The 26762-nt window shown below is 42.1% G+C and overlaps 1 protein-coding gene across 1 annotated transcript; it reads right to left on the reverse strand.

The window, feature by feature from the left end:
* Positions 1-23: 23 nt before the first annotated feature.
* LOC129712982 (synaptopodin 2-like protein) lies at positions 24-26667 on the reverse strand (the record flags this gene model as incomplete). The annotated part of the gene is made up of 3 exons (XM_055661815.1): positions 24124-26667; positions 1451-1602; positions 24-684 (listed from the first exon to the last, which is right to left on the reverse strand). Coding segments are annotated over exons 1-3 (918 nt in total), but the record flags the coding sequence as incomplete, so codon positions are not given.
* Positions 26668-26762: the final 95 nt, after the last annotated feature.

Consider the following 26762-nt stretch of genomic DNA (forward strand, 5'->3'; position numbering starts at 1 on the left):
GGTAGGTGGGGTTGGTGGTGGGGTTGGTGGTTGGGGTAGGTGGGTTTGGTGTTGGGGTAGGTGGGGTGGTAGTTGGGATAGTTGGGGTTGGTGGTAGGGTAACAGGGAGTGGGCTGAGTGTGGCTGCTGGGGGTGAGGATAGTGTGGGCGAGACCAGGCTTGGGGTAAGTAGCCATCTCCACTTTGGGCTGCCAGATATTAATCTTGGCTTCCACCTTCCTGGGCTGAAACATCCTCGGGATTGCCCCTTGGGCGAGGCTGGGATGATCCAGACAGGCGGATGCTGCGGGTTCCGGCGACAGGGGACTCAGAGGGGAGCGGCAGTCGCTCCACACCGGCTCCGGGGCACTATCGTACTCGCTCTGCTCCGACGTCTCGTCGGCCGATCCCCGCACTGGCGCTCTGGGACCCGGCCAGCGCTTCTTCTGCCTCCGCTGCCTCTCGCTGGCCGTGTGATCCGCGTCGCTGTCGGTCTCACCGTAATACGCCTCGCTGTCCGGGGGCGATGTGTAGCACTCCGGCTGGCCACGGAGCCCGCTGGTGCCGCGGGATGCCTCTGCCTTCACACTGGGGGGCTCCCGCATTAGCCCGGGGACTTTTGAAGTTTCTTGGCTCCGTTCACAGGGGGCGGTGGCCGGGCTGGTCTCAGATTGAAAGCTGCCAGTTGCCGGGCTGCACGAAATCCTAGAAGAGGATTCAAGTTACTGGGATCAGAAGCGATGGAACAATTAAACCCGGGATAGACTAGCACCCTCCTGGATTAGTGGCATCTCAGTGGCTGGCAGTGGCTGGCCTGGAATCAGTGGGTAAGAACGCCCGTCATGGGTTCAAATATCAAGTGTGCGAAGTCACTCTCTCTCAGTCCCTTCAGCCAAGTTACAGAGATAAACTTTTAAACCGCATGTGGCTTTGTAGATGCTGAGGTTGTGGGGAGGGGACGAGGGCGTGTTGGGCGTTTTAAAGAACAGAGGCAGAAGGTGATTATATAACCCCGTCCAGTCGGATCTGACCATATCCTCCCCTGCCTGATTACCTATACATCCTTAATATATCTCACCCATGAATGCACTTCATGACATATTCCCACTAAAGTGTCCCCTAACACCAGAAGGGTTGAACTTTCTGCTAGTTGCAGTTATTCCACCCTGGAGAACTTGGCCAGGAAGTGTAATAAACATGATGTTCATCACACCTTCATTTCAGTACGTAACTAGGTTGACATGCCTGGAACAATAATCAAGAACAGAATCTATGGGTAATATTTCACCACATGCAGTGTTGAGAGACCCTGGAATTCCAAACAGATGGAATAACATTTCTGCACTCTATCATATTCCTTTATCATTGAACCTTAACTGGGTTTGCCAAACATTTAAAAATCTAAGGAATGATAAACTGCTTAAATAAAGGAACTCAAGTGTTTGCATTTTAGACCGTCCGTGTTTAGTACCTCTTGACCCAGATGCGCAGAGTCCCGTCTGAAGAGTCTATGATGTTCATTGCATCTGCATGTGAAATTCCACTGCAAGATCTTCCATTGATGGTCAGGAGGGTATCATTCTCACGTAGCCCACCTCTACAAGCTTTCCCTCGCTTCCGCACCTGGAATAATCCGAGTAAAAGGATCTGTGATTTGATGCTAAACTCATTATTTTGCACTATTTAAAAAAAATCTCCTTCACATGAAATAAATGAATCATTACCTCATGCTTAAATTTTGGTTGGAAAATGAACTCTTATGCTCACTCTCCCAGATGTCATTTTTCTATGTTTCTATGTTTCTATGTGATCTGTGTTTAGTTGATCTGTTACTATCAGGACAATGAAATCAGCCAAACTGGAGCATGAGATTGAGAAATGTTCAGTTGGAGTTACACCCAATGCCAATTGTTTCAGAAACTGGAGCTAGTTTTTAAAACATTGTGGTAGAATTCAGCAATAAAATGAATTATACTGCAGAAGAATGAATTATCTTGACACGTTGTTGCTAATTGCATCCATTACGGATATTCTTAGAAATATTAATAGGCATAAAATACATTAATGGGAAAATTTCCAAAATATATAAATATGAAAAAAAAAATCCAATTTGACCATTATACACAAGTGATGCCAATAAATGGTGCTGTTGAATTCAGAAAGTCAGTTTTGATTCAAGAATTGTCTCAGGTTGAGAGATTGACAAAAAAATATTTTTTGCAAAAATACATTTTCTGCTTTGTTAATGAAGCCACGTCATAAATAGAATAGAATAGAATAGAATGCATTTATTGTCATTCAAACCTAGGTTTGAACGAAATATCATTTCTACAGTTTTTTACATTACAAAACAATCAAGACCCACACTTAACACAGTTTACATAAACATCCATCACATTGAGTCTCCAACATCTCCTCACTGTGATGGAAGGCAAAGTCTTTATCTCTTCCCTTTGTTCCTTCTCCCATGGTCCAGCAGTCCAACTGCAGTGTCGAGGCGAAATATACCAGGGATGTACAAAAAATATTTATAAATTACACAAACAACTGTACAATTTTGCTGGTCCATGTCCAATCATTGTACTTGACAATATGCAACCAGTTTGGAGCAAATCCCTAAGCTGGAGACAATCACACCCGAAACGTTTGCTGAATTTGTGCTGAATTTACCAATAACCCTGAAAGCAGAAATATTAGGTCAACATCAGTAATTAGAGGTGAAGTCAATCCTACTCAGAAACTCCTAGCAGCTAACAATTTGTGCACAAAAGCTACCAGCACACTTATAAATTACTGTTCTTTTGAATATCAATTTACAAGTAAGTGTCTTCAAATCCCATCTATGCTGAAGAAACTAAATACCGAATGTTGACTTGTTTAAAGGAAGATTCAAATGCCCCAAAACTTCGCAGGTGAAAAAGAAATCAACTATTTATTCAAGGTGTCCTACTTTCCCTCATGTCCCAATGTCCTCCGTAAACATCACCCGTGCAATCCAGTAACAGTGGAGAAAAGTGCCTCGAAAAGTATAGAGATGACCAAAAGTATAGAGATGACCAAAAGAATTGGACAAAATTATTATGATGTAGAACGCAGATTCAGATTCAAATAGCTAAAGACAACAAGGACAATTATATGTGGGTGACTTATTGGATAATGTCACTAGATAGCTGATTATAGGAGTTGTCCAACTCCTGGCATTGCAGCAGTGAAAATTAGTCATTGTCCAAATCCTGATTTTGACTCCGTGAGTTATTGGGTGGGGATTACACAGAGGTTAGACGCAATGCCTTTGCTGAATAGCCTGCTCTTGCTTAAACAGCAACAGTGAGTCAGATATCAAAAGGTGACTCTTGTTTGTGAAGCAGTGCATCAGGAAAACATGTCCAGAATAGGACTGAAATAAGGTCCGACCAATATTTTTTGCAGAGTGGTTGATATCTGAAGCCAGAGAAGATGGTAGAATCAAATACCAGCACTGTGTTCAAGAGGCATAGAGACAGGCAGTTGACTAGGCAAGGCACAGAAGGATGTGAACCCAATGAGGGGAAATGGGATTAGTGTGGATGAGCAAACAGTCACCATGGATCTAGAGGGCTAAATGGGCCATTTCTGTGCTGTATGACTGACAATTGAACAGCATGTCAAGATGATTGGTAGCTAGTACATAAGATTTGTTCAAAACGCAAACTCAGGAGGTTAGGCAGCATCTGTAGAAGGAATGGACAGTTAACATTTCGGATCAGAAGAGAATGGACAGGTGATGGTTTGGGTCAGGACCCTCCTTGTAATCTTTTAGCTGTGCAGCATTAAATTTTAAAAGCCAAGCACAGCAGATGCTGGAAATACAAAATATAACAAAAAATGCTGTCAATAATTAGCATGTCAGACAGTATCTGTGGTAAGAGAAATAGATTTAATGTTTTAGTTCAATGACCATTCATCAGATAAACATTAACCGTTTCGTTCATTTCCAGCATGAAATTCCAAGTAATATCAACAAATTACACTGACATTTGTTCAAATTGTGCTTCATAAACTTCAATCTTGTGATCTTAAAACAAAGTAATCCCCCAAGCTGGGACAAGATTTTCACAGATAGATATCAAAGAGGTCCACAAAAGATTAACGAGTTTGGTTCCTGACATGAGGGACTATGGTTACATGGATAGACAATAAAAGGTTGTTTTTTTTGGAGGAAGCTGATTGACATATAAAAAATGATGAGGGATATGAACAGAGTGGATAAGGGGGGGTGGGGGGGGGGAGGCTTTGATAGAGAGATTAAAAACTAAAGGTAACAGCAATAAGAAAAAGGGAAAGACTGACAAAAATCACTTATGCAACATGCGATTAGAATCTGCAATGCATTATCTGCAGATGTGGTGGGAAGCATGCTTCATCGTGACCTACAAGAGGGGATATTTGGTGGAGACAAATGTGCAAGTTTCTGGAGAAGGGCCTAGTGGTAGAATTAGGTGGGCTAAATGCCTCCTTGTGTAATCTCCTTATGTTCTATGGTTCCATCTAATGTACAAAGGGGAATACAAACTAATTTAATCCAATCTATCTTCTCGATTTAAGTGCAGTATATTTTGGAATCTCCAATACTAGTGTGAAGCTCAAAGCACTTTTCGTGGGTTCAATTGGCATGGTAAAGAAAATATTTGTGGTGTACGACTCACAGGGACAATGAGGAGATTTGCACTGAAGTGTTTAATAGTGGAAGAGCTTGCATTCCTCCAGTATCTGTCACAGCCTTAGTAATTTACAATCATTGACATACTTTACAAGTGTATGCACTTCTGTAACTTAGGAAATGCAGCAGCCAAAATATGCATAATAAACTCCCATAATCAGCAATGCAATGACCTTGATGAATTGATTGGAGAATTAATATTGGATCAAACTTCATATTGGACCCCGATACTCAGAGGACGTTTTGTGAGAAGATGTGCAATGGAACAAGTTCACTTGTGCAAAGCACAATTATTGCTGACGATGTAGATGAATCACACTGACTATGCATATAAATCTCAATTATTAAAAAAGTATCAATCTTATCAAGATTGTTTGGAAGAAATTAGTGTCATTGGAAATAACAGCGTGTGCATTTTGTGACAGATAACAAGAAAGGTCAATGATCCCTGTGATTGTCATCTTGTAGGGCATGACCATTTAGTTTGCAGATGTAGTACTGAACACCACAGGAGGTCCTTTTTCCCTGTGGCTATCAAACTGTATAACTCCTCCTCTTCTGTCGTGGGGCAGACTGACTCCCCCCATCCTCCCTCCCAACATTTGTACATCCCCAATCCTTTCCACTCGTCACTTTAATTTAATGTTTCATGTTTCTTGTGTTTTATGACAGTTGACAGACCAACTTCCCTCCTGGCATGAATAAAGTTCTATCGTATCGTCATGTGTTAGACAACGATAACTCCCTGATCTTCCCTTCATTGATGTAAAATAACAGCTTGTCCATACTGACTGCAACCTGCCAAAGATTGGCAGATCACTGACTGAGCTGGCTTAACTGCCCAAGTGGTGTAGACTTGCTCTATGAATTGTTGTTTACAAACACTTATTTTCTGATAACTAAATGACAATTATTTCAATCAGTGTGACTCCCTGATAATATTTGCACAATAGTCAGACATGACCAAATAATGGAAGCACAGGTCAGCTATAATTTTATTTCTCTCAATAGACTGTCTCATGGTTCAGAATCAACGTTAATAAATACTAATATTCAACTGAAATCGTAGACATATCACAGGATGTGGCTTCTAATAGCAGTTGAATCGTCCCTGTATGGTTTGCTCAACCTACAGAATGATCAATGCTGCTAAAAACTGCCCTGCATTGACCGCAATGTGCAAAAGTCTGTCTTTGTGAACCTGCCGAGTTGAGAGTTGAAGGCAAATCCCAAATTACTCAATGCCCGAAAATAGCAATCGGCTCAATGACAGGTGTTATTGCAGGCGGTCCACACATTGCAGGCACTGCGCTTGGCTGTCATTTCACATGCATTATCTCTCCGCACACAGTTTATTTAAGGCACTAACTTATCTGGAATGCATGTATACCATTCCTCAGTAAGTATTGAGAAACAGTTTCTCTCACTCATGGCGCAGCAACCATAAGTGTTTTTTAAGAGGCACAACCTATTTTCACTGGCTGACATCACTTTGTAACCTTCATTTCTTTCTCTCTGGGGTTTGCGTATCAGTTTCTTTCCTCTATCTTTTCCTCTACTTTTGAGAGCCAAGGATGTGAGTTTTTTTTGTGCTTTATTATTTATAGGAATTTAGTTGTCTAAACCTGGAACTGTTCCTGTTCGGACTTTGGGGATACCTGGATTGGATTGCATTGTGACTTCCCTGCACTTAGTTATGAAACACATGCGTAAACAAGAACCAACTGGCTGAAATACTGATAAAAACTTGAAATTAGCACCTTCAACAAAATGATTTACAGTGGGAAGATGACACAGTAATCTTGATGACAAGTTTAATTTGAACTTTACATAGTACATCTAATTGTTGTGCCTTGGCATAGAACATTCAGGGCAACTTTAAAAAAAATATTTGACTGCAAAATCAAAGTATATATTGTTTCAGCAAAAGTGCAAACAGAAGACTTTATTTTCAACCCATCTGATAAAAAAGTTATTAATTTTGTCAACTTTTCTAATGGAAAATAAATACAATTGCAGATCTTGGAATTATCCAACCGTCACCCTTATCTACAACCTGACTGGGTTCCTGCTTCATTCTCAGCTGGTGACATGGAATTTGAAGTGCCTCTAACTTTGGTCCCTATCACCTCAAATGACATTGGCAGCAGGCACATACAGCATTAACGGAAGGGATTCATCAGTTCAAACTTAATATATTTCACATTTGCCTTTGGGTTAAAATCTTGGAAATCATAGTTAATGGCACCCCATAGGCACTGTCACAACTTGGGATCCTGGTGAAATACAACATCATGTTTTGAAAGAAAATTACAGATGAGTAATTAGTGTCCCTCTTGCCAGCAATCCCCAGATCTTGTGAATTGAAAAAATCACCTTAAACTTACAATCCACAAACATCCTTCCAAAACCACATCTACCTGGTGTCAGCTGACAACATCTCACCCTATGAAGTTAATGCATAAATTATATTTAAAATTAATTAAAAGGCAGACACACTAATTAAGAATGTTAATACACTCTGGTGCATCAGCTCAAAGTTTCAATCTAGACATCAGGAGCACTTAAAAAATAACCTTCTCAAAAGTCAATATTTTAGTTTTATTATGGAATTATGCCATATTACCAGGGCTAGTATGCACTGTTAATCCTCATTTATCTTTGAGATAGTGGTGGTGAGCACTTTCTTAAACTGCGCTGGTTAAGGTACTATCACAATGCTGAAGGAACGTATGATAGATCTCATTCAGGTGGAGTGATTCCAAGTAGGTTTATTTAGTTTCCATGGACCGACCACCCTTGTCCTTCTTAGTGGCAGAGACTGCAGTTTGGAGATTCTGTTGAAGTTGCCTTGGGAACTGCAGAACATTTGTTGGTGCACCATGCTGCTAACCAGATGTGGAGGGGAGGGGAGGGAGAAGGAAGGGGACAGAGAGGGAAGGGCTGGAGATGAAGAACAAACCCTAGTAACAGAGGTAATGACCAAATAATGACAGCTGTTGGTTGTGTTGGTTGGATGTGAGATAAATACCAACTAGGATACCAGGGAGAATTAGTATACTTTGAAATGGACCTTTTACCTCAGAGAACAGACAGAGCTATGATTTATTTGCACAAATGTTTAATTGCCCCCAAAATCAGTGGTCATCTGTCTTGCACCATGTTGCTCTGGTGTGGGCTCTGGTACATATTCCTGGTTACCATACAGTTTCCTCCAGGCACGTGCAAGTAAGTCTTGAACTGTGCTGGTGAAGGTAACATCACAATGCTATCGGATACGGTCACCACGCACCATGCGCGCATCATGTGCACGTCATGCATCGTGACGCATAAATGATGTTGCGTAAATGACGCCCAAGTGGGACAGGCCCTTAAAAATTAAGAATCAAGGGGCACAAGGCAGGGAAGAAAAAAAGAATCTCTATCACTAGAGTAAAGGTGCAAACTAATGGGGCCAAAATTGAAGTAGTCCTCTGGATCTGATGGCATGGATCCTAGGATACATGGTGTTTAGGAAGGAACTGCAGATGCTGGTTTACATTGAAGATAGACGCAAAATGCTGGAATAACTCAATGGGTCAGGCAGCATTTCTGAAGAAAAGAAATAGGTTACGTTTCGTGTCGAGACCCTTCTACATCCTCAGTCCGTTGATGTTGCCTGACCCGCTAAGTTACTCCAGCATTTTGTGTCTATCTTTAATATCTGAACTCCATAGATGCTGGAGAATTCACAGTGGATTGGAGGATCACAAGGAAAATGGCACTGTTCAAAAAAGGAGACAGAAAGTTGGAAACTATAGACCAGTTAACATTATATTTGTCATTGAGAAAATGATTTTCATTATTCATGATATTCATTATTAAAGATGTAACAGCAGGACAATTAAAAAAATGTCAGACAAAATGTCAGACAAACAATCAGAGTCAATTTAGTTTGAGGCAAGGGAAATTATATGTGACAAATCTACAAGGACTCAATGAGGATGTAACAAATAGAATGGATTGAGGTGAACCAGTAGATTTGGATTTCCAGGCATTCGATAAGGTGCCATGTAAAGGTTCATTGAAAAAGGCAAATGGGCATGGGATGGGGGTTAATATATGGGCATGCGTCGGTGAGAGGCTAATAAATAGAAAACATATATTTACGAGGTGGGTCATTTTCAGATTGGCCAGTCACGAGGGGGATGTGGCAGTCTTCAGGCCTGGGGCTTCAAATTTTTACAGGCTGTCCAGGGGAATGAATGGTTTCAATTTTACAGATATCTATTAGTCGATTTTGTCCATGTTGGAAAATACACAAAATTCACTCAATATAATAATCTACTGTAGAGAAAGGCATCAAAAGCACATAAGAATGATGTATTAAAAAAATAACTATGAAAAACAGAGGCAGAGAGGGGTTGTTTGTGGAAATCGACTTTTCTGTGCATTGAACTTTTGAATTTAATAATATTATGCATGAACATCCTTAGGTTTGGTGCCCATAACCGTGGGACAACCTGTACAATCAACATTGATGACGGGTGATCTTATTCAAATAAAGTTTGTCGATGTTAGAAAGATACGTAAGATATGATAAGGACATAAATCACCTCGAAAATTGCACAGTGAGCAGGTAACAAACTGGCAGATGGAAAATAACATAGGAAAATATGAGACTATTTCAGAAGGAAGAATGAAATAGCGAATTATTATTTAAATGGAGTGAGATTACAAGTTCCCATGGTGTGCTAAGGTGTTGCCTTGGTGCATGAGACACAAATGAGTGGTATGCCGGACAGCAAGTAGTTAGGAAGATTAATGGGAACATTGGCCTTTATTTCAGAGTATGGACTACAAAGGTCAGGAATTCTTGTTGCATCTTTACAGGGCACCAGAGTATGAATGTGGTTTCAGTATTCATGGTCAAGGAAGGATATATTTACATGTAGGCAGTGCAGAGATCGTTCACTATTGATTCCTGCAGTGAAAGGGTTGATATATGTAGAAAGGTTTTGCAGATTGGGCCCGTGCTCATTGGAGTTTCGAAGAGTGAGAGTTGATCTTATTGAGACAGACAAGATTCTGAGGAGAATTAGCAGGGTGAATGCTGAGTGGATGTTTTCCATAGTGGTGGTATCTAGAGCTGGGGAATCGGCTTCGGAATAGGACCTTTCTTCAGATGAGTCACATATCCATGCCTTCCAGAGATGCTGCTTGACCTGCTGAGTTACTCCAGCACTTTTTTTTGTTGTAAACCGGCATCTGCAGTCCCTTGCCTCTAGCTATGTGTGGTGCAAGGAAGCAAGGGTTTTGCAAAGAGAGCAGGAAAATGGTGTGTTGACCAATATTAGATTATCCAAAAATAAAAACAGAGAATATGTGAACCACTCATCAGTGATTTTGTTTCAGATTTTCACCATCTGCATTTAAAAGAATTCTCAGTTAGAGCCATAGTTATTTTATGGAATAGTAAGCAGGCTATCGGTCTACTCCCTCCCTCTGTTTCTTAATTAAATCAACCTTACAGTATTTTAGATTATGGTCTATTAAGTGACTTGGCCAAAATCTTACTGCTGTTGACATTGGTGTCGATTGCACATATATAGCACTTGAAATCAAAATTGCACCTGCTCTCGCCATTTTACCCATAATAGCTTTGTCTGGCATTGTGGTCACGTGACCATCGGCACGTTGCCAGTCATTCCCATTCTCCTGGCCTTCTCCCTGACAGCAATCTGTCCCAATCCGTGTAAAATGCTTGTGGATGGAAATGAGCTCCGGAATGCCATGGCATGTGGTACTGGATAAAAATAAAAACTATTGCAGTATGCGTTCCACATCCAAAAATAGGACATCAGAGTGGGGAGGGAGCATTTGGCAATACTGTATATTCAGGAGCTGACCTAATATAAAACAATGCAACAGCTCAAATAAATAAAGGATAAATTAAATTTTTCCATGCAATCTCGGTCTTTGGAAGGCAAGAGAGCCTTTCGCTTTATTAATACACCAAATCCTTTCACCTCATTCATTATCTTGTTACAAATATGTTGCCGATTTTAAATGCTTTTATTTGATTTCTTTATTTTCTATTAAATCGTTGACAACATTAGCGACGCAGCAGTGCTGGTTTCCAGCGTGCTATCAAAATGTCAGTTGGAGGGATCACATCACCAACGCCCAGCTCGATGGGGAGATTCCATCTCTGACCGAGAAAATCAGGGGGAGAAGGATGAGGCTCGCTGGTCACTGCCGCCGCCACCCAGGAATGCCGGCAAACGAGGTTGTGCTGTGGGAACCCACCCATGGAAGACGTGACCCGGGACGGCCAAACAAGACGATGCTGAAGACGTTGATGGAAGACGCATGTGCAGAGACAAAAGAGGAGCTTGCCAGCTGCATGGAGGACAGAGATGTGTGGTGCGTCCTTCACCGTGCCCGTCGGAAACCAGCACCACTTAAATGCGTTGCTGAAAATAAATTTCCGCAGAACCTATTCTCATTTCATGTTTTATAACTCTTTTAAACAAAACACATGGACATAATCCACTTATATTCTATTCCAAAGCCTAAGATTGAAAGATTCTCTAACACAGTGAATTACTGGTACCAGAGAATGGTATCTTTTGTGCCAAGCAGGTGCTTACCTTATTCTTCCAGAAATAATACAATGAAAATGGATCATAAATTTGTCGCGGCCTCCTTACATTCGACCAAAACAGGAGAGAAGGTGGTGAGAAGACATGGAGATCAGGGGTGGGGAGAGAATAAAATGGAGATGAGAAACAGGACTCAGAGAGAGCTTTCCTTAGGAACCAGAAACCAAGAAGTGAGCAAGAGCAACCATGGACGACTAATCCTTTTGTTCTTGGGTTCAATCTGCCTGTCATCAACATCAACCACATCCCACCTATGAAAGTCACGCTCATTAATTCTTCACAACCCCTTGACAAGGAAGACTGAGCACCACTTTCAGTCAAGAGAAGGTTGTGGATTCATTTCACTTTGACTCTCATCCTGACCATCATCCTAGACTTCATCGAATAGCCTACCATTTCATCCAAAGCCTGGCTCAGTGGTGTTCTGAAGCCGCTGACATCCATTAATAGCAATCTAATGAGCCCTAATCTCTTTCTTTGGCTGTTTTCTAATGATTGAGTTGCCAGACTGGAGACACATCTGATCATATAATGCTTATGAGGGGTCAGTGGCCATTTATCCCATCTATTCATCTTGCGTATTACCAAATCTCATTCTCATGCAAGGAGTCACTTTGGCATCACAGGAAACCAAATAAAGCAGACAGTCATGTTATGCGATAAGACTGTTTCAAGTTCACTTCATTTGATTGCAGCCATCTATTTCCAAGTATATTCTATTAAAAAAGGGAACAATTTCCTGCTTTATCTTCAGCATATCATAAAATGAATCTAGCAATGCCCCAATGATGAAATGTCAGCCCTGCTTTCCCCTGTGATTTGGTCCGTAATTACCCATCTATCAACATCACAACAACAGATGATCTGATCACTTGCCTCATTGCTTTTTGTGGAATCATACTGTATAAATTGGCTGCTGCATTTATTCACACACTAATAACTACATTACCAAAGTATTTCATTCGCAGTAAAATCATTTGGATATTCAGACATTGTAAAGGGTATTGGATAAATTCAATTTTTTTCATTCTATGAAAACATTTCTGCTTCAAGTAACAATAAACCAGAAAATAGAATGAAACTGCTGTATTCTCGCTGTCTTTCAAGTATGATTTAATGGCCTTCATTGTTCATGAATAAATAAATGTACTGTTCAACACGTAACTGAGTGTACAAACTGGAACAGCCTCAGATCAAACCTCTAATCTGTGGTCAGACACCAATCAGGCAACAATTCTCCTTAGTATTCTGGGTTTCTGCTTCTGACTCTGCCGAGTGTGGAATTTCTCTGAGCTCTAGCTTGTTCTTGACTAAGATTACATGATTTCCATGCATTTGCCTATTGCTTTGTCTCAAAAAACACACTTATAATTCATACTACTGCAAGGTTCACTCGTACCCCAGCTAGGACCATTTGAATTTTGTCAGATTTATAAGGGGTCAGTGGCCATTTATCCCAGCTATTTATCTTGCCTTTTACTAAATCTCATGTTGGGAATCACCTTTTGCATTTCAAAGTCACTTATTCTATTTAAAGTACAAAAGGAAGTTGGTGCCTGGTGCTTGTTAATTGGCTGTATGATGAACTGAAAGCATTAGCAAACTGCAACTTAGTTGATTGTCACCTTGGGACAAGGTCATTCTGAGGAGGTAGGTTAATTGGGTTGTATTGTAAATGACAAAACAACTCTCTGAGAAGGGTGCTACAATGATCTGGGCAAACCTCAGGGTGGACAGAGAAATCGTTTTCATTATGTATCCAGTGCTGTTCACCCACCACAAAATGCGCCCTGGGCACAGTGGCAGTGGCAGAACCCCTCACTATGGGTGCTGTCTGTACTGAATTTGTACGTTCTCCCTGTGACCGTGTGTGTTTTCTCTAGGTGATCCAGTTTCCTCCCAGGTTCCAAAAACATGTAGGTTTGAAAGTTCATTGGGTCTGTAAAGTCAGTCACATGCAGTGGCGGACTGGGTCTAAAAATATTGGTTGCCAGGAGACAAAGGGGGCCCACTTCATCAGGGGCCCACTTGATATAGGGGGCCCACTTCATCAGGGGCCCACTTGCCATCGGGCAAGCTGATACCCTGGCCAGTCCACCACTGGTCACATGGCATCTTCAGTCACATGGCTTGCAGGTGGCTTGGTTGACTTTGGGAAGAATCTCTTCCATTCTCCCAACAGATGGTGTGGTTATAGTATGATAGAATAATGCTTGAGGTTCCAACGTTTATTGAATGAGGCAGTCTCTTTAGAGAAACTCTTTTTCTCTCTTGTTCTCTTGTCTCCCTGTGCTGCAGCAAGGAAGAATGTCATTGTCCCGTCCGGGACATATGACAATAAAACACTCTTGACTCGACTCTGGACACAGCTTATCATTCTTCAATACTGCACTGCCTCCTCCAATATAAAAGCTTCGCTGTAGCATTAGCAAATAGAATTGGGTTCTACAAGAAGTCTTCTCTGTAATGCCTTCATACTAGTTATCTGAAATTGTGCAAGAAAGTGATGATTTGGTCACTCTCAAGATCTCCTCACATAGCTACAAGGACAAACATTTCCTCTGTCTAGATCAGAAACAAATACTTTCTTCTTTCCTGGATTGGTTCAGCTCTAATAATATTCAAGAAGCTCTACCAGAGCAGGACCAAGCTGCCTGCTTGATGGTACACAATATACTAGCCTAAATATTAATTCCCTCCTGTGGCAATGCAAAGTGGTTGAGAGCAGTTACTTTCCTGGATGACGCTGATATAGTACCACCCAAACCTGCATCCTTGGCTATCAATAAGCTGGATAGGGTGCAGAGATAAACTGGAATGGGTGCAGAGAAGATTTACAAGGATATTGCCAGGACTTGACGGCCTGAGTAGTGGTTGAGCTGGCTAGGATGTTATTCCTTGGGGAGCAAGAGGATGAAAGGTGATCTAATAGCACCACATAAGATCATGAGGGGAATTGATCGAGTAAATGCACAGAGTCCTTTACGCAGAATAGGGCAATCAAGAACCAGAGGGCATAAATTTAAGCTGAGAGTGGAAAGATTTAATAGGTATCTGAGGGGCTTTACACACAAAGAGTGCTGGGTATGAGGAACAAGCTGCCAGATTGGTTGATTGAGGCAGGTACTATAAGGACACTTAAAATATATTTGAACAGGTACATGGATAGGAAAGGTTGTGAAGGATATGGGCCGGCAGGCAGGTGGAACTAGTGTAGATTGGGCATTTTGGTCAGTGTGGGAGAGTTGAGCCTAAGGTCCTGTTTCCATGCTGTATGACTCTAATAAGAAAAAATAGAGCATGTGGCTCTTCAAGTTGCACACCAACCAGATTTAGAAACATATCGTGGTTCATTCATCATCCTACCTCCCAACCTAATGTAGTATTGTGAGAGTACATTCACCAGCAGTGTTTCAAGAAAGTGGCTTACCATTACATTCTGAAAAGTAGTCAGGAATTGGCAATAGATGCCTGACTTGCCAGTGGTAGCTTGATCTACAAAACAAATTATAAAACATTCAAAGCATTTGGGGAATTGTGGATTGAGGATTCCATAAAAAGGAAGCAATTCCACAGCTGATCCACAGCAATCAGTTTTTATTTGTTTATTTTGGGAAATGGAATCTTTACTAATATAACCAAGCAAGAGATTAAATGGTGCAGGTGATATTAATTCATTTCTCATGAAGCACAGAATGTTCTGGAGCAAGGGGACATAGACTCGTGCTAGGCTATTTCTTCGCTCCATAGATGCTGCCACACACGCTAAATTTCTCCAGCAATTTTATCTACCTTAGACTCATGGTAAACTACTTATGGGAGAATAACTACATTGAACTGGTGGGCTTTGGATTTTCATTGATTGAGTAAAATCAAGATGAATTCTGATAGATGTTTGGACCACAGAGATGAAGTATGAGAGTGGATAAGGGAGGGGATCAGCCACAATGAATGATGGAACCGTTTCAAAAAGCTACAGGATTTGCTCTGAATCCTGCTTTTTATATTCTTAAAGAATACCATACTTATAATGGATGCAGATTCATCATTTATGGCTATTGGCTAAATAGACATGAACCTGATTTCCATGTTGAGAGAAGAAAAGATTCAAGGATGTGGTCTCCTCAAAAAACTGCAACATTCCATTGACTTCAGGGATATTTGGCCTATGAGCACTTGAAATGGAAAATGAGGAATCAAAATAATAATCAGAACCTCAGGTCCATGGGTTGGGAGCACAAAGAAACTCAACGTGATAGGTGAAAGGAGCGCACCACCCCACAAACTACCCAATACCCACACCATCAAGAACCTCTTGCCCAACTATGAATGATTATGCTGTTCTCACATTGATCAGAACCACAGGTAGAGGTGGAAGCAAGTCCTCCTCAATCCTGAATGATTACCTGACAAAAAAACCCTAAACACACTTTAAAATTATAATTTGGCTTCTAGAAGGAAGTGCTGAGAAATAATCAACATGTCATAAGGTCATTTCATTATTTTTGTGGACTGAAACAATTTTTAGTCCAACCATAGAGCTTTCAACACCATCTCCACATCTGACACCACACACAGGGCTGTGCGAGTCATCGCATACTCAATGCACGAGGTTGCCTTTGGGACTAGCTAGATGGCATTTCATGATATGAAAGAACATTCTGTTGAGCTTAAATATAGTTCTGACTGACAATTTCGACCTGATTTCTTGATTACTGATGACACATGGAGTGTAACTTGCACCTGTCCCACCTAGGTAATAATCAAGTGGTGTAAGTGGACATACACAAATGGACACAAATTATACATTATTTTAATTGTCAATGGGTTGAGAATCAAGCAGATCTACAATTAAGGTGGCGATGCATTATCTCCCAAGTATAAATTGGTCATTTGGTTCATAAAATTAGTCATAATTCAACTCTCTAAAGAATTAATATGTTTGGTGGCAGATGTCTCATTTAAACTTGAGATTTAGAGTCAACAGCAGATACACCATCTACACTAGTCCCACCTCCCTGCATTTGCCCTACGTCCCTCTAAACTTTTCCTATTATTGTACATGTCCAAATGTATTTTAAATGTTATAGTACTTGCCTCAACTACTTCCTCTGGCAGCCCATTCCATACACCCACCTTGCTCTGTGTGGAAAAATTGCCCCTCAGCATCCTATTAGTTCTTTCCCGTCTCACAAACCTGTGGCTCTTGATTTCCCAACTCTGGGCAAAAGACTACATATCCCTCATGATGTTAAACACCTCTATAAGGTCACCCTCATCCTCCTGTGCTCCATGAATAAAGTCCTAGCCTGCCCAACCTCTCCCTATAGCTCTGACCATCAAGTCCTGGCAACATCCTCAGAGTTAGATGTGGCCCTTGTGACTAAAGGGATCAGGGGGTATGGAGAGAAGGCAGGTATGGGATACTGAGTTGGATGATCAGCCATGATCATATTGAATGGCGGTGCAGGCTGGAAGGGCCGAATGGCCTACTCCTGCACCTATTTTCTATGTTTCTATAATTCTCCTCTGCACTCTGTAAAGCTTAACAACATCCTTCCTATAGCAGAGTGACCAAAAATGAACAATATAGTCCAAATGCGACCTTACCATTTGTAATGTTAGAACAAGTGTTCCATCTTAGTGTGCAGTTTCAACATTTGATCCTGGGAGTGAGGATTTAATTGTGAAGAGGCATGAGAGATGTTGCTGCACTTTTCACAAGAACAATCAGCTATAAAAGCAGGCCTGTTCAAGGGGTTCAAAGGTATTTATAAATAGCAGCAAACTCTTTCCACTGGTAGGTATGTCAGTAACTATGGGGATAAATTTACAAACGTCATGGAAAAAGTGGGGGGATTAGGAAAGGTTTCAACGCAGGGGGATGCTGTGACAAGAAACAATGGGGAGACAGAATTCAGAAAGGTATTTAAAAGGGAAATGGATAAATGGCTGAGGGAGAGAAAAGTACAGTGTCCTCCATAATGTTTAGGACAAAGACCCATCATTTATTTATTTACCTCTGTACTCCACAATTTTGTGATCGGGGCTTAGCGGGGCTCCTTTACTGGATGTGATTTTAGTTTAGTTCAGAGATACAGCGCGGAAACAGGCCTTTCTGCCCACTGAGTCCGAACTGACCAGCGATCCTTAACACGACATTAACACGATCCTACACATGCTAAGGACAATTTACACTTATACCAAGTCAATTAACCTACGTCTTTACAGTGTGGGTGGAAACCGAAGATCACTGAGAAAACCTACGCAGTCACAGGAAGAAAGTACAAACTCCGTACAGACCGCACCCATAGTCGAGATCAAACCCAGGTCATCATAGTCGGGATCAAACCAAGCAGCACTACCGCTGCACCAATGCGCTGCCCCTATCTGATCTGAGTAGTTCCTGGGAAATTCCATCATTCTAAGGGCAGATTGACATTCATAAAATGAAAATGAAACTAAATTATTTAATCTCAAAATAAATGCTTCGAGAATGTGATCTGATGTTTTTTGCAGAAATTGGCGCAAAAAGTGAGAAAAGGAGGATGATTTTCAATGTAACATGAGAGGTTTGTCAAAGCAGAAGTTACAACAGGGAAATTAACAAATATGTGAAAAGGAAAAAAATGCAGGGTTCTAGTAATGGAATACAGGAAGTGGAATCAATTGGATATTTATTTCAAAGAGTTGGCACAGGCAAAATTAGTCAAAAAGCCAAAATGTGCATGCACCAAAAGCTTTTCACTATATCTCAGTGATAATAAACTAAACTAAACTAAAGCAAACTAAGTGTTTAACCAAGAGACGTGTTGCTCTGCCTTAAGTCTCTGTGAAATACTGAGCACTGGGAATGCTCTCTGGCAAGGATTCAGCAGCTGTGCTTTCCCATATCAAATCCCATATCACCATTTCCACTCATTCCAACAAGCAGACAGGAACTCGGTTCAAGCTCTGATTTAAAGAACAGTCCTTCAGAGACTGTGGCAATGGAAGAACAGTGCCCGTGTCCACAGATAATACTCTGTTAACTGAGCCAGGTGATGTCACCATCGATCAAGCCAAAATGCGGGGTGGGAGATTGCAACCTTCACATGGTCCGCCCTGTTTCGACAAATGCAATCAACCTGCTGTGCACAATCAAATAAAATCAAATAGAACAAGTTGTCCTACAACTTTAGGCTGTGCACGCCATACGCAAGAAGAAGAAGCCAAAATGCTAGCAAGCAATGTCCAAAGAGCTTCTCACCTTTCCTATAGTCAGAACTGCATGCCTCGTATTCAAATTCTCTGTCAAGCATTCAGCCGAGAAAAGGATGACCTTTTCTTTCCATCAGCTCATTGAGAGTGACCTTATCCCTACCCAAAAACAAATAAAATCCAGTACCGTCACAAGATGTGGGGCAAATCTGTAATTTATTGTGGGAACAATATTTAGCAATAAATGAGAGCAGTCCTCAGAAAATATGTTTTCTATATGCCCTTTGTAATTTCGTGCTAAATTTACAAATAGTTATAGGAGATTGGCGAGAAGCATAATAAATGTTGTAATCTTGAGGTTTTTTTAATTGCTTTGCAAGCTTCTATGCAAGAAGAAGGGTTTCGGCCCGAAACGTTGCCTCTTTCCTTCGCTCCATGGATGCTGCTGCACCCGCTGAGTTTCTCCAGCATTTGTGTACCTTCGATTTTCCAGCATCTGCAGTTCCTTCTTAAACACTTCTAAAATACTTAATTGTCCCTTTACTTTTCACTTTAGTTCATCTTCTCAAAATAATCCATTTAATTGATCCTTCAACGAGTGAAAATATTTTGAGAATGTGCAATCTATGTGCCTTATCTGATTATGAACTGCGCTGGTGACCCCATATTGATCTGTCATGCGAATTAATTATCTGCAACATGATCTGTCACTGCCTCGATTTATCTACTACCATTCATGCTTTTGTTCGATCATTTTTAAACCTAATTTTATCTAATCCCTGCTGCCTGTGTCCTAATTGATACTCATTATATTTCTGAGTACATTTTCCAGTTCCATTTATCTTATTATCAGCATCATATTAGAGCAACACAGTGAATGAGTGAGGTAGGTTTCAACAACTTGTATAAAATTAACTCATAGGAGAATAAAATATTTTGGCACTTCACAGAATGTAATCAGATAAAAATGAACACCAAGCCAAATTTGGAGATACTGTCGTATCATCACCAGGGGCGTGGCATGATTGGCAGCCCCGCCAACTGTCTGTCCGTTTTTTCATCTTTTTTACTTTTAGGGCGTGTTAAAAGTTTGTGTAAATGTTCTCCAGTTTGCTTTATGTGGGGGTCGGGGGAAACTTTTTTTTCTATTCTTACCTTGCCGGGGATGCGATTACTTTTCAGGTCGTGACTCCGGTCGCTCTGCGGCCTAACATCGATGGAGCTGGAGGCATCCTCGGACTGACCTTGAGTGCACCCGTGGGATGTGGACTTAACATTGGAGTCAATCCCTTGCCTGGGATCGCTCCAACCGCGGCCTGTAGGCTTTACATCGGGAGCTAGCAGTTTCGGGAGAGACTGAGTCGGGAAGCTGCAGTGTCGTGGAAGGTTCAACCAGCCCCAACGCGGGGTTCGATCGCCGTCGCGGGGGAGCCGACATCCCCCCGATGCAGGAGCTGATCACCCCAACGCGGAGGGCCCAAATGCCGCCATCTATGGGAGTCAAGATTGTTCCCGTCAATGGAGGGCTCGAGGCCCCTGACCGCGGGAGAGCTAAGGGAAGAGATTTAACTTTTTTTCGTCCTCCATCACAGTGAGAAATGTGGAGGGGTGGCAGTGGTGGATGTTCATGTGTTATGTGTGTTCGTTGCTTTTTATTGTATGACTGACTTAGCAAATGAAATTCCTTGTATGTTGCAAAACATACTTGGCTGATAAAGTATTATTGTGATTGATTCTTTTCAGAGGAGACTTGAATTTTGAAGTGATTTTTAATCTTTATATTCATATTTCAAATTGTCATCAATTTCATGTGATAACATTGAATAACAAACCACCAAATGGTAAGTAAAATTAGAGTCAATGCACATTCTGACAATCTCCTACACTGTATATTTAGTGGCACTCGTTATTGGTGGTAATGTACCCTGAATAAAGTTTAACATTTAAAATCAGAGATATCTCACAAGAGCAATCTGAACATTGGTACACAAAAAAGCTGGAGAAACTCAGCGGGTGCCGCAGCATCTATGGAGCGAAGGAAATAGGCAACGTTTCGAGCCAAAACCCTTGATTGGGCTTGAATGCAATGGACCTCTGTTGACTTAAACCAATTAGATGATGCATATCAGCTTGAAGAGACCCAAATCCATGCTCCTCTGTTGTCCTGCAACACTCTCCTGACAATGAGCAAGTCTATGAGAAATTTCCTTTTGACCAAACAAATAAAAATGCTTATATCCCAACATCATAATATGCTCATATTTCCAAGGACCTGACCAATCAACTACTTTTCAGCTACCCAGTTTACCTCATTGTCCTTCTCAACATTTATCACAAATTATTATTTCCCCCAATAATGTTTCTCTGGCCACAAATAAATGTTTCAATGGACACAAATAACATAGATGTTTGATATGGACTGCAACTTAGACATGTCTTGGCTGCAACATTCACTATCCTAACCTTAAATGCCACCATTAATCTCTCCAAAATCCAGCATCACAAACCTTGCTCAGACCTGTTTTACACATTTTCTCTGAAAACGTTCCCCAGTGCCTGCTTTTCCCACTCCTTCACTTTCTTTTTGCACTCACTACACTCATTAGACACAGGTCTCATTACTATACCTATTCCAAACTGATAAGATTTATTTTTAACCTGAATCTATTCTGCAGCCTCTAATTCTAATTGAAAGGCAAGACTGCTCACCTGCTCATTTTGAACCGTTTCTGTTATCAACATTACAACTGCATCGCTGCCTTAAACTGAATGTGACATTGGTAACACACAGACAATGAAAAATAATTGTGTAGGAAGGAACTGCAGATGCTGGTTACATACCGAAGATAGACACAAAATGCTGGAGTAATGCAGCAGCATCTCTGGAGAGAAGTAAGGGGGGTGACGTTTCGGGTCGAGACCCTTCAAATCGGCAACTTATTTAAAGTAGTGTAGATTTGCAATCTTCTGAACAAAGAATGACTGAATTGACAATTATTTTCATACTCTATCAGAACATGAGGATACAAGTATCCTGAAAATCTGAAATATCTGTGGTGTTGGCAATGGAGACAGCTTGCTGGGAGGGATATTTCTGATCCAATACTGTCAGCTCACATACAGGTCACAAACATGCTTTTTTCCCGTATTATTTATACCATCTGTTTCCACTTTCCAATGTGATTACTGTTCCAGCGAAGTATGTAATCACCGATCAGTTGCTAAAGCCGAAAAACAGGGCAAGGAATAAAGCAGTTATCTGGAATCACAGAATTACCTTGCACAGAAGAAGGCTATTTGAAACATGATGTCTGTGCTGGCTATGTGAAAGCGCCATGGATATACTTGGAAGATAGACACACTTAGCGGGTCAGGCAGCATCTCTGGAGAAAAGGAATAAGTGACGTTTTGGGTCAGACCCTTCTTCAGTCTGACCTGCTGATTTGCTCCAGCTTTGTGTGTCTATCTTCGGTGTAAACTAGCATCTGCAGTTCCTTCCTACACATGGATATACTTGACATTGTTAAAGGGGTGCGAGATTGCAACCTTCACGTGGTCCGCCCTGTTTCGACGAATGCAATCAACCTATGTCATTAAAACCTCCTTCTTTCATCTCCGCAACATCGCCAAACTCAGACCCTCTCTCACACCGCCCGCTGCTGAAAGATTCATCCATGCCTTCATCTCCTCCCGACTGGACTATTGCAACTCACTTCTCCTTGGCATCAGCTCCACCTACACCAACCGACTCCAACTGGTCCAGAACACAGCCGCCCAACTCATCACCCATACCAAATCCTGGCATCACATCACTCCAGTCCTCAAACAACTTCACTGGCTTCCCATCTCCCACCGGATCACCTACAAAATCCTGATCCTCACCTACAAAGCCCTCCACCATCTCGCCCCCCCATATCTCACAGACCTCCTCTCCCCCTACCAACCCTCACGGTCCCTCAGATCCACATCAGCCGATCTCCTCTCCATCCACGTCCAACCTCCACAGTTTTGGGGACAAAGCCTTCTCCAGGGCAGCTCCCAGGCTCTGGAACTCCCTCCCCCAACTGATCCGCGTGTCCCTCACCATCTTCCAGTCCCGCCTCAAGACCCATCTCTTCACCTCTGCCTATCCTTAGCCCCACGTGCCGTCCCTTTTCATCTGTGCATTAATTGCCTCATATTGTGTTTTGTATTGAATTCTGTATTTACTTTGTGTACTAGTCATGTCTCTACTATTTATTTCATTCCCCTTACATGTTTTTCCTCTACCTGCTAAATTTTTGTAAGGTGTCCTTGAGACTCTTGAAAGGCGCCCATAAATAAATGTTATTATTATTAACCTGGTGTGCACAATCAAGTAAGATCAAATAGAACACGTTGTCCTACAACTTTAGACTGTGCACGCCATACGCAAGAAGAAGACGTTGTTAAAAGAAAGAAAGAATACATTTGTAAGGTGCTTTGCAGAACCTATGATTGCCTCAGTGCAATTTGCATCCACTTTTGTGGTATAGTCACCTTTGTAGTTTTGATATTTAGTGACAATTAAGAATCGTTCCAATATTATTCCAGAATGGGGACTCGGAAATGAATTGAAAGCAAATGTCAGTATCCTCCTCCCCTCTTATCTCATGGAGGATTTATTTGGCATCTGACCTCCAAAATCTTTTGGCCGCTGCCCGCGTTAATGTTGCATGCGTGCCGAATGATTCAATCAGATCTAGCGAGTTTCTACATCATGTGCGAATATTCCCAATTACCAGCCAGGTTGACTAAATCAACGGGCTTGGCAAAGATTTTGCTGAAAATAATTCAGCTGGTCATGTGTGTATATCCGTGTTGAAGGATTCTGCTGGAGATGCATTGGAGCCGGGTGATATTGATTCCACGCGCATAGCCTCAGCAACAGGGTAAATCGATATGATACATGTGCAATCCTGAGAAGAGTTTGGCTCCTGCAAAATCCCCCGCGGTACGCACACGCCGCCGTTCAAAGTTAGTCTGACTTTACCGACCGCTTTGACACGTTCGGGGTCTTTGCCCCAAGTAATTTGAGATCAAAGTTTAAAGTACTTGGCCGGTGCGAAAACGGAATCGAGCATAATAGCAGTAAATTATGTCGAAATACGGTGATTGTGTGTGTGTGTGTGTGTGGCCCGAACTCCGTAAACTATTTGCAGATGAAGGCAACTTCTGGGGTGTCTCTTGGTATGAGTCTTTCTTTCTGGTAATCCCCTCCAATTTGGGGGGCAGTTAAGCGTATTTCCCTCGTCTACCTTGGTTTGAGGGTCTCTTTCTCGGCAGGGCTCTGAGCACGTATCTTTGGAAATGAGATATATCGCTATCGGTCGCCCCGCGCTCTCTCTCTCATTTCTCTGCGGGCTGGGGTCCAAAAGGGGGGAGGGGGAAGAAAAGGCTTTGCTCGGGTACGGATCTCAATGAGTTGGGGTCTACCTCTATGTTGCGGTGCCTACTTCTCGCCCCTACCCCACCACCTCTCTGTCTTGGAGTATCTCTCTTTCATCTGGGATCCCTCCTCCGTTGGGAGCTCTCCCTGACCGGGTGTGGGGCGGGGGTTAATGTGCTGGGCCGCTGTCCTACCTTGGCGACTCGAAGCGGCATGTTTTGTTGGGATCCTCCATGTAGCCTGAAACCCCAGGGCGCGCCACCACTCAAGGTGACCAGGGTTTCTTCGCCGGTCCCCATGACCTCCTCGTCTCTTCAGCAAACGCTATGTCCCCGGGAGGTCTCCATAGCCCTGGTTCTCGCCATCATTCACATCTTGAGCGAGGTGACTGGTTGCGGCCGCCGGGAGGTCAGTGCGAGACACTCGTTTGTGCTCTCCTCCCCACAGTAAAGCAGCAACAAACGTAAGGGGCTCTTGGTTGAAAGCCAAATTTCAGCACATGTTACGTCAATCTCACAGCGCTACTGTGGAAAGATCCATAAGGAGAATGCAAATGCCTGAGTTAAGGTTTAAAACACCACTTTAAATGTCAGCTGAAGTGCCCCTTCTTGGTTTTATCTGTTTTGTCAGCACCAAAAACAACACCAAAGGCATAATGCTGGGATATGCGATTAGGTACCAATTGTTTCCAGGATTTGCACAGCGAGTTGCAGCGAAAGTATTTTGGGACGTGTGTTCAATTCGAAAACTTAATTGTGAAAGGATAATATCCGTTCCTGATTGTTTCGGCCATGCTCTGGGTTCCAATTTAATTTCGGTTTAGATTGCAAAGAATAACATTGAGGTCGTTTCAGGTGTTGAATATGCGGACACTCGCTACGCCAGAAATATTAATTGTGCACATTATTACATAGGAATTGCCGCTTCACAACATTAATGCCAAAACAGCGTTTGATTCTGCAGGAAGATTTGCTTGAATAAGTCACAATGTTATGTTAAAATTGGATCGTTCAAACTGTACAGTCAAATACATAGCATCCCAGTCACTGTTGCGCGGTTGGAAACGAAGCAGCTATTTTTTTGCCTGACAGAGCGATTTATTTCAGTAAGATTTTCACAAATATAAAAAGTATCTCTCTCTCTCTGCACAGATGCTGCTTGCATTCCTGAGTCCAATTCAGATTTATTTGTGTTTTTTCCCCATATATTGTTTAATTATCTGCTTTGCAATAGTTACATTGGGATAGTTAATATTCGCCTAAGTAAACAGACCCGAGATGAACTTATGAATACACTGTACGGCCATTCAGCCCATCAGGTCCATGCCAGGTCCGCAAAGACCATTTTTTTTCCCTCGGGAGTCCTGCAAATAATTATCTTACATATGGACATAAAGGTTTGTTGTAACTCAAGTTATTCCTTCACTCCATAGATGCTGCCTCACCTGCTGAGTTTCTCCAGAATTTTTGTCTACCTTTTGGATTCCTTGCTCTCTATGGGGTGGGTCAGATTAAGTCCTCAACCCAGAACATTAATGCAACTTCTCATTGCCAAATTTGCTGAATGTTTTTTTTGGTTTAAATTTAAATCGGCAGCACCTTTATTTTTTATGATGACTTTGAAAGGCACTGAGAGTATGGATGCTGAGAGGTTGTTCTTCTAGAGCAGGTGTCTGCAAGTAGTAGCCCAAAGTCCGATATCTACTGTTTCCGTGGTTCGATGTGTGGACTTTTATACATCGGCGAGACCAAACATTGACTGGGCGATTGTTTTGCTGAACACCTATGCTGGGTCTGTCTATACGAGGTTTCGGCCTGAAACGTTGCCTATTTCCTTCGCTCCATAGATGCTGCTGCACCTGCTGAGTTTCTCCAGCATTTTTGTGTACCTTCCATTTTCCAGCATCTGCAGTTCCTTCTTAAACACTGGGTCTATACGACATGGGCTTACGCGATCTCCTGGTTGCCAAACACTTTAACTCCCCTTCCCATTCTGACCTTTCTGTCCTGTGCCCCCTCTGATGTCAGATTGAGGCCAAACCCAAATTGGAGCACAAATTTTGCTTCGACAGCTTACACCCCAGTGGCATGAGTATTGATTTCCCTAACTTCAAGTAACGCTTGCAGCCCCCTCTTTCTCTCTCCATCATTCCTCCATCCTAGTCATTGTACTAGTCTCTCTCTCGGTGGGTTTCATTGAATGTATAACTTGTTTTCTCCTAGTCCGCAGCTAACAACGTACCACATTTCCTTGATCATCGTTAAGTTTGTCTGCATTTCTTTCATTCATCTGTTCTATATTTCTCTTTATCATTATCCATATCTCGCGTTGCCATTTCCCCTGACTGTCTGAAGAAGGACATATGACTAGTGTACTGGAGTCTGAAGCAGGGTCTCGACCCGGAATGTCACCTATTCCTTCTCTCCATAGATGTTGCCTGATCCGCTGAGACCGAGGGTCACCAATGAGGTAGATAGTTGTTCAGGACTCTAACTATGAACCAGTCCATTTAACACAACCACGGGGTCTTTCTTATAAATCAAACTGATCCCCATCAGCTAGATAGAAACAAAAGCTGGAGTAACTGAGTGGGACAAGCAGGATCTGTGGAGAAGGAATGGGTCGAGACCCAGTTACTCCGGTATTTTGTGTCCATCTTCGGTGTAAACCAGCATCTGCAAAACACATCCTTATCGGCTTACGAACGGGGATGGTTGGGGATCAGGCCCTGCCGTGCTGTGTGTGTGGGGCCTGGGGCCGCCTCCCTCGACCGACGGCGGCAGCAACTCCTTCTCCTCTCAACGCCGGCAAATGGCGCCGGGCTTCACTGCGC

Source organism: Leucoraja erinacea, chromosome 34 (assembly GCF_028641065.1).
Source record: "Leucoraja erinacea ecotype New England chromosome 34, Leri_hhj_1, whole genome shotgun sequence".
NCBI classification, from domain to species: domain Eukaryota; kingdom Metazoa; phylum Chordata; class Chondrichthyes; order Rajiformes; family Rajidae; genus Leucoraja; species Leucoraja erinaceus.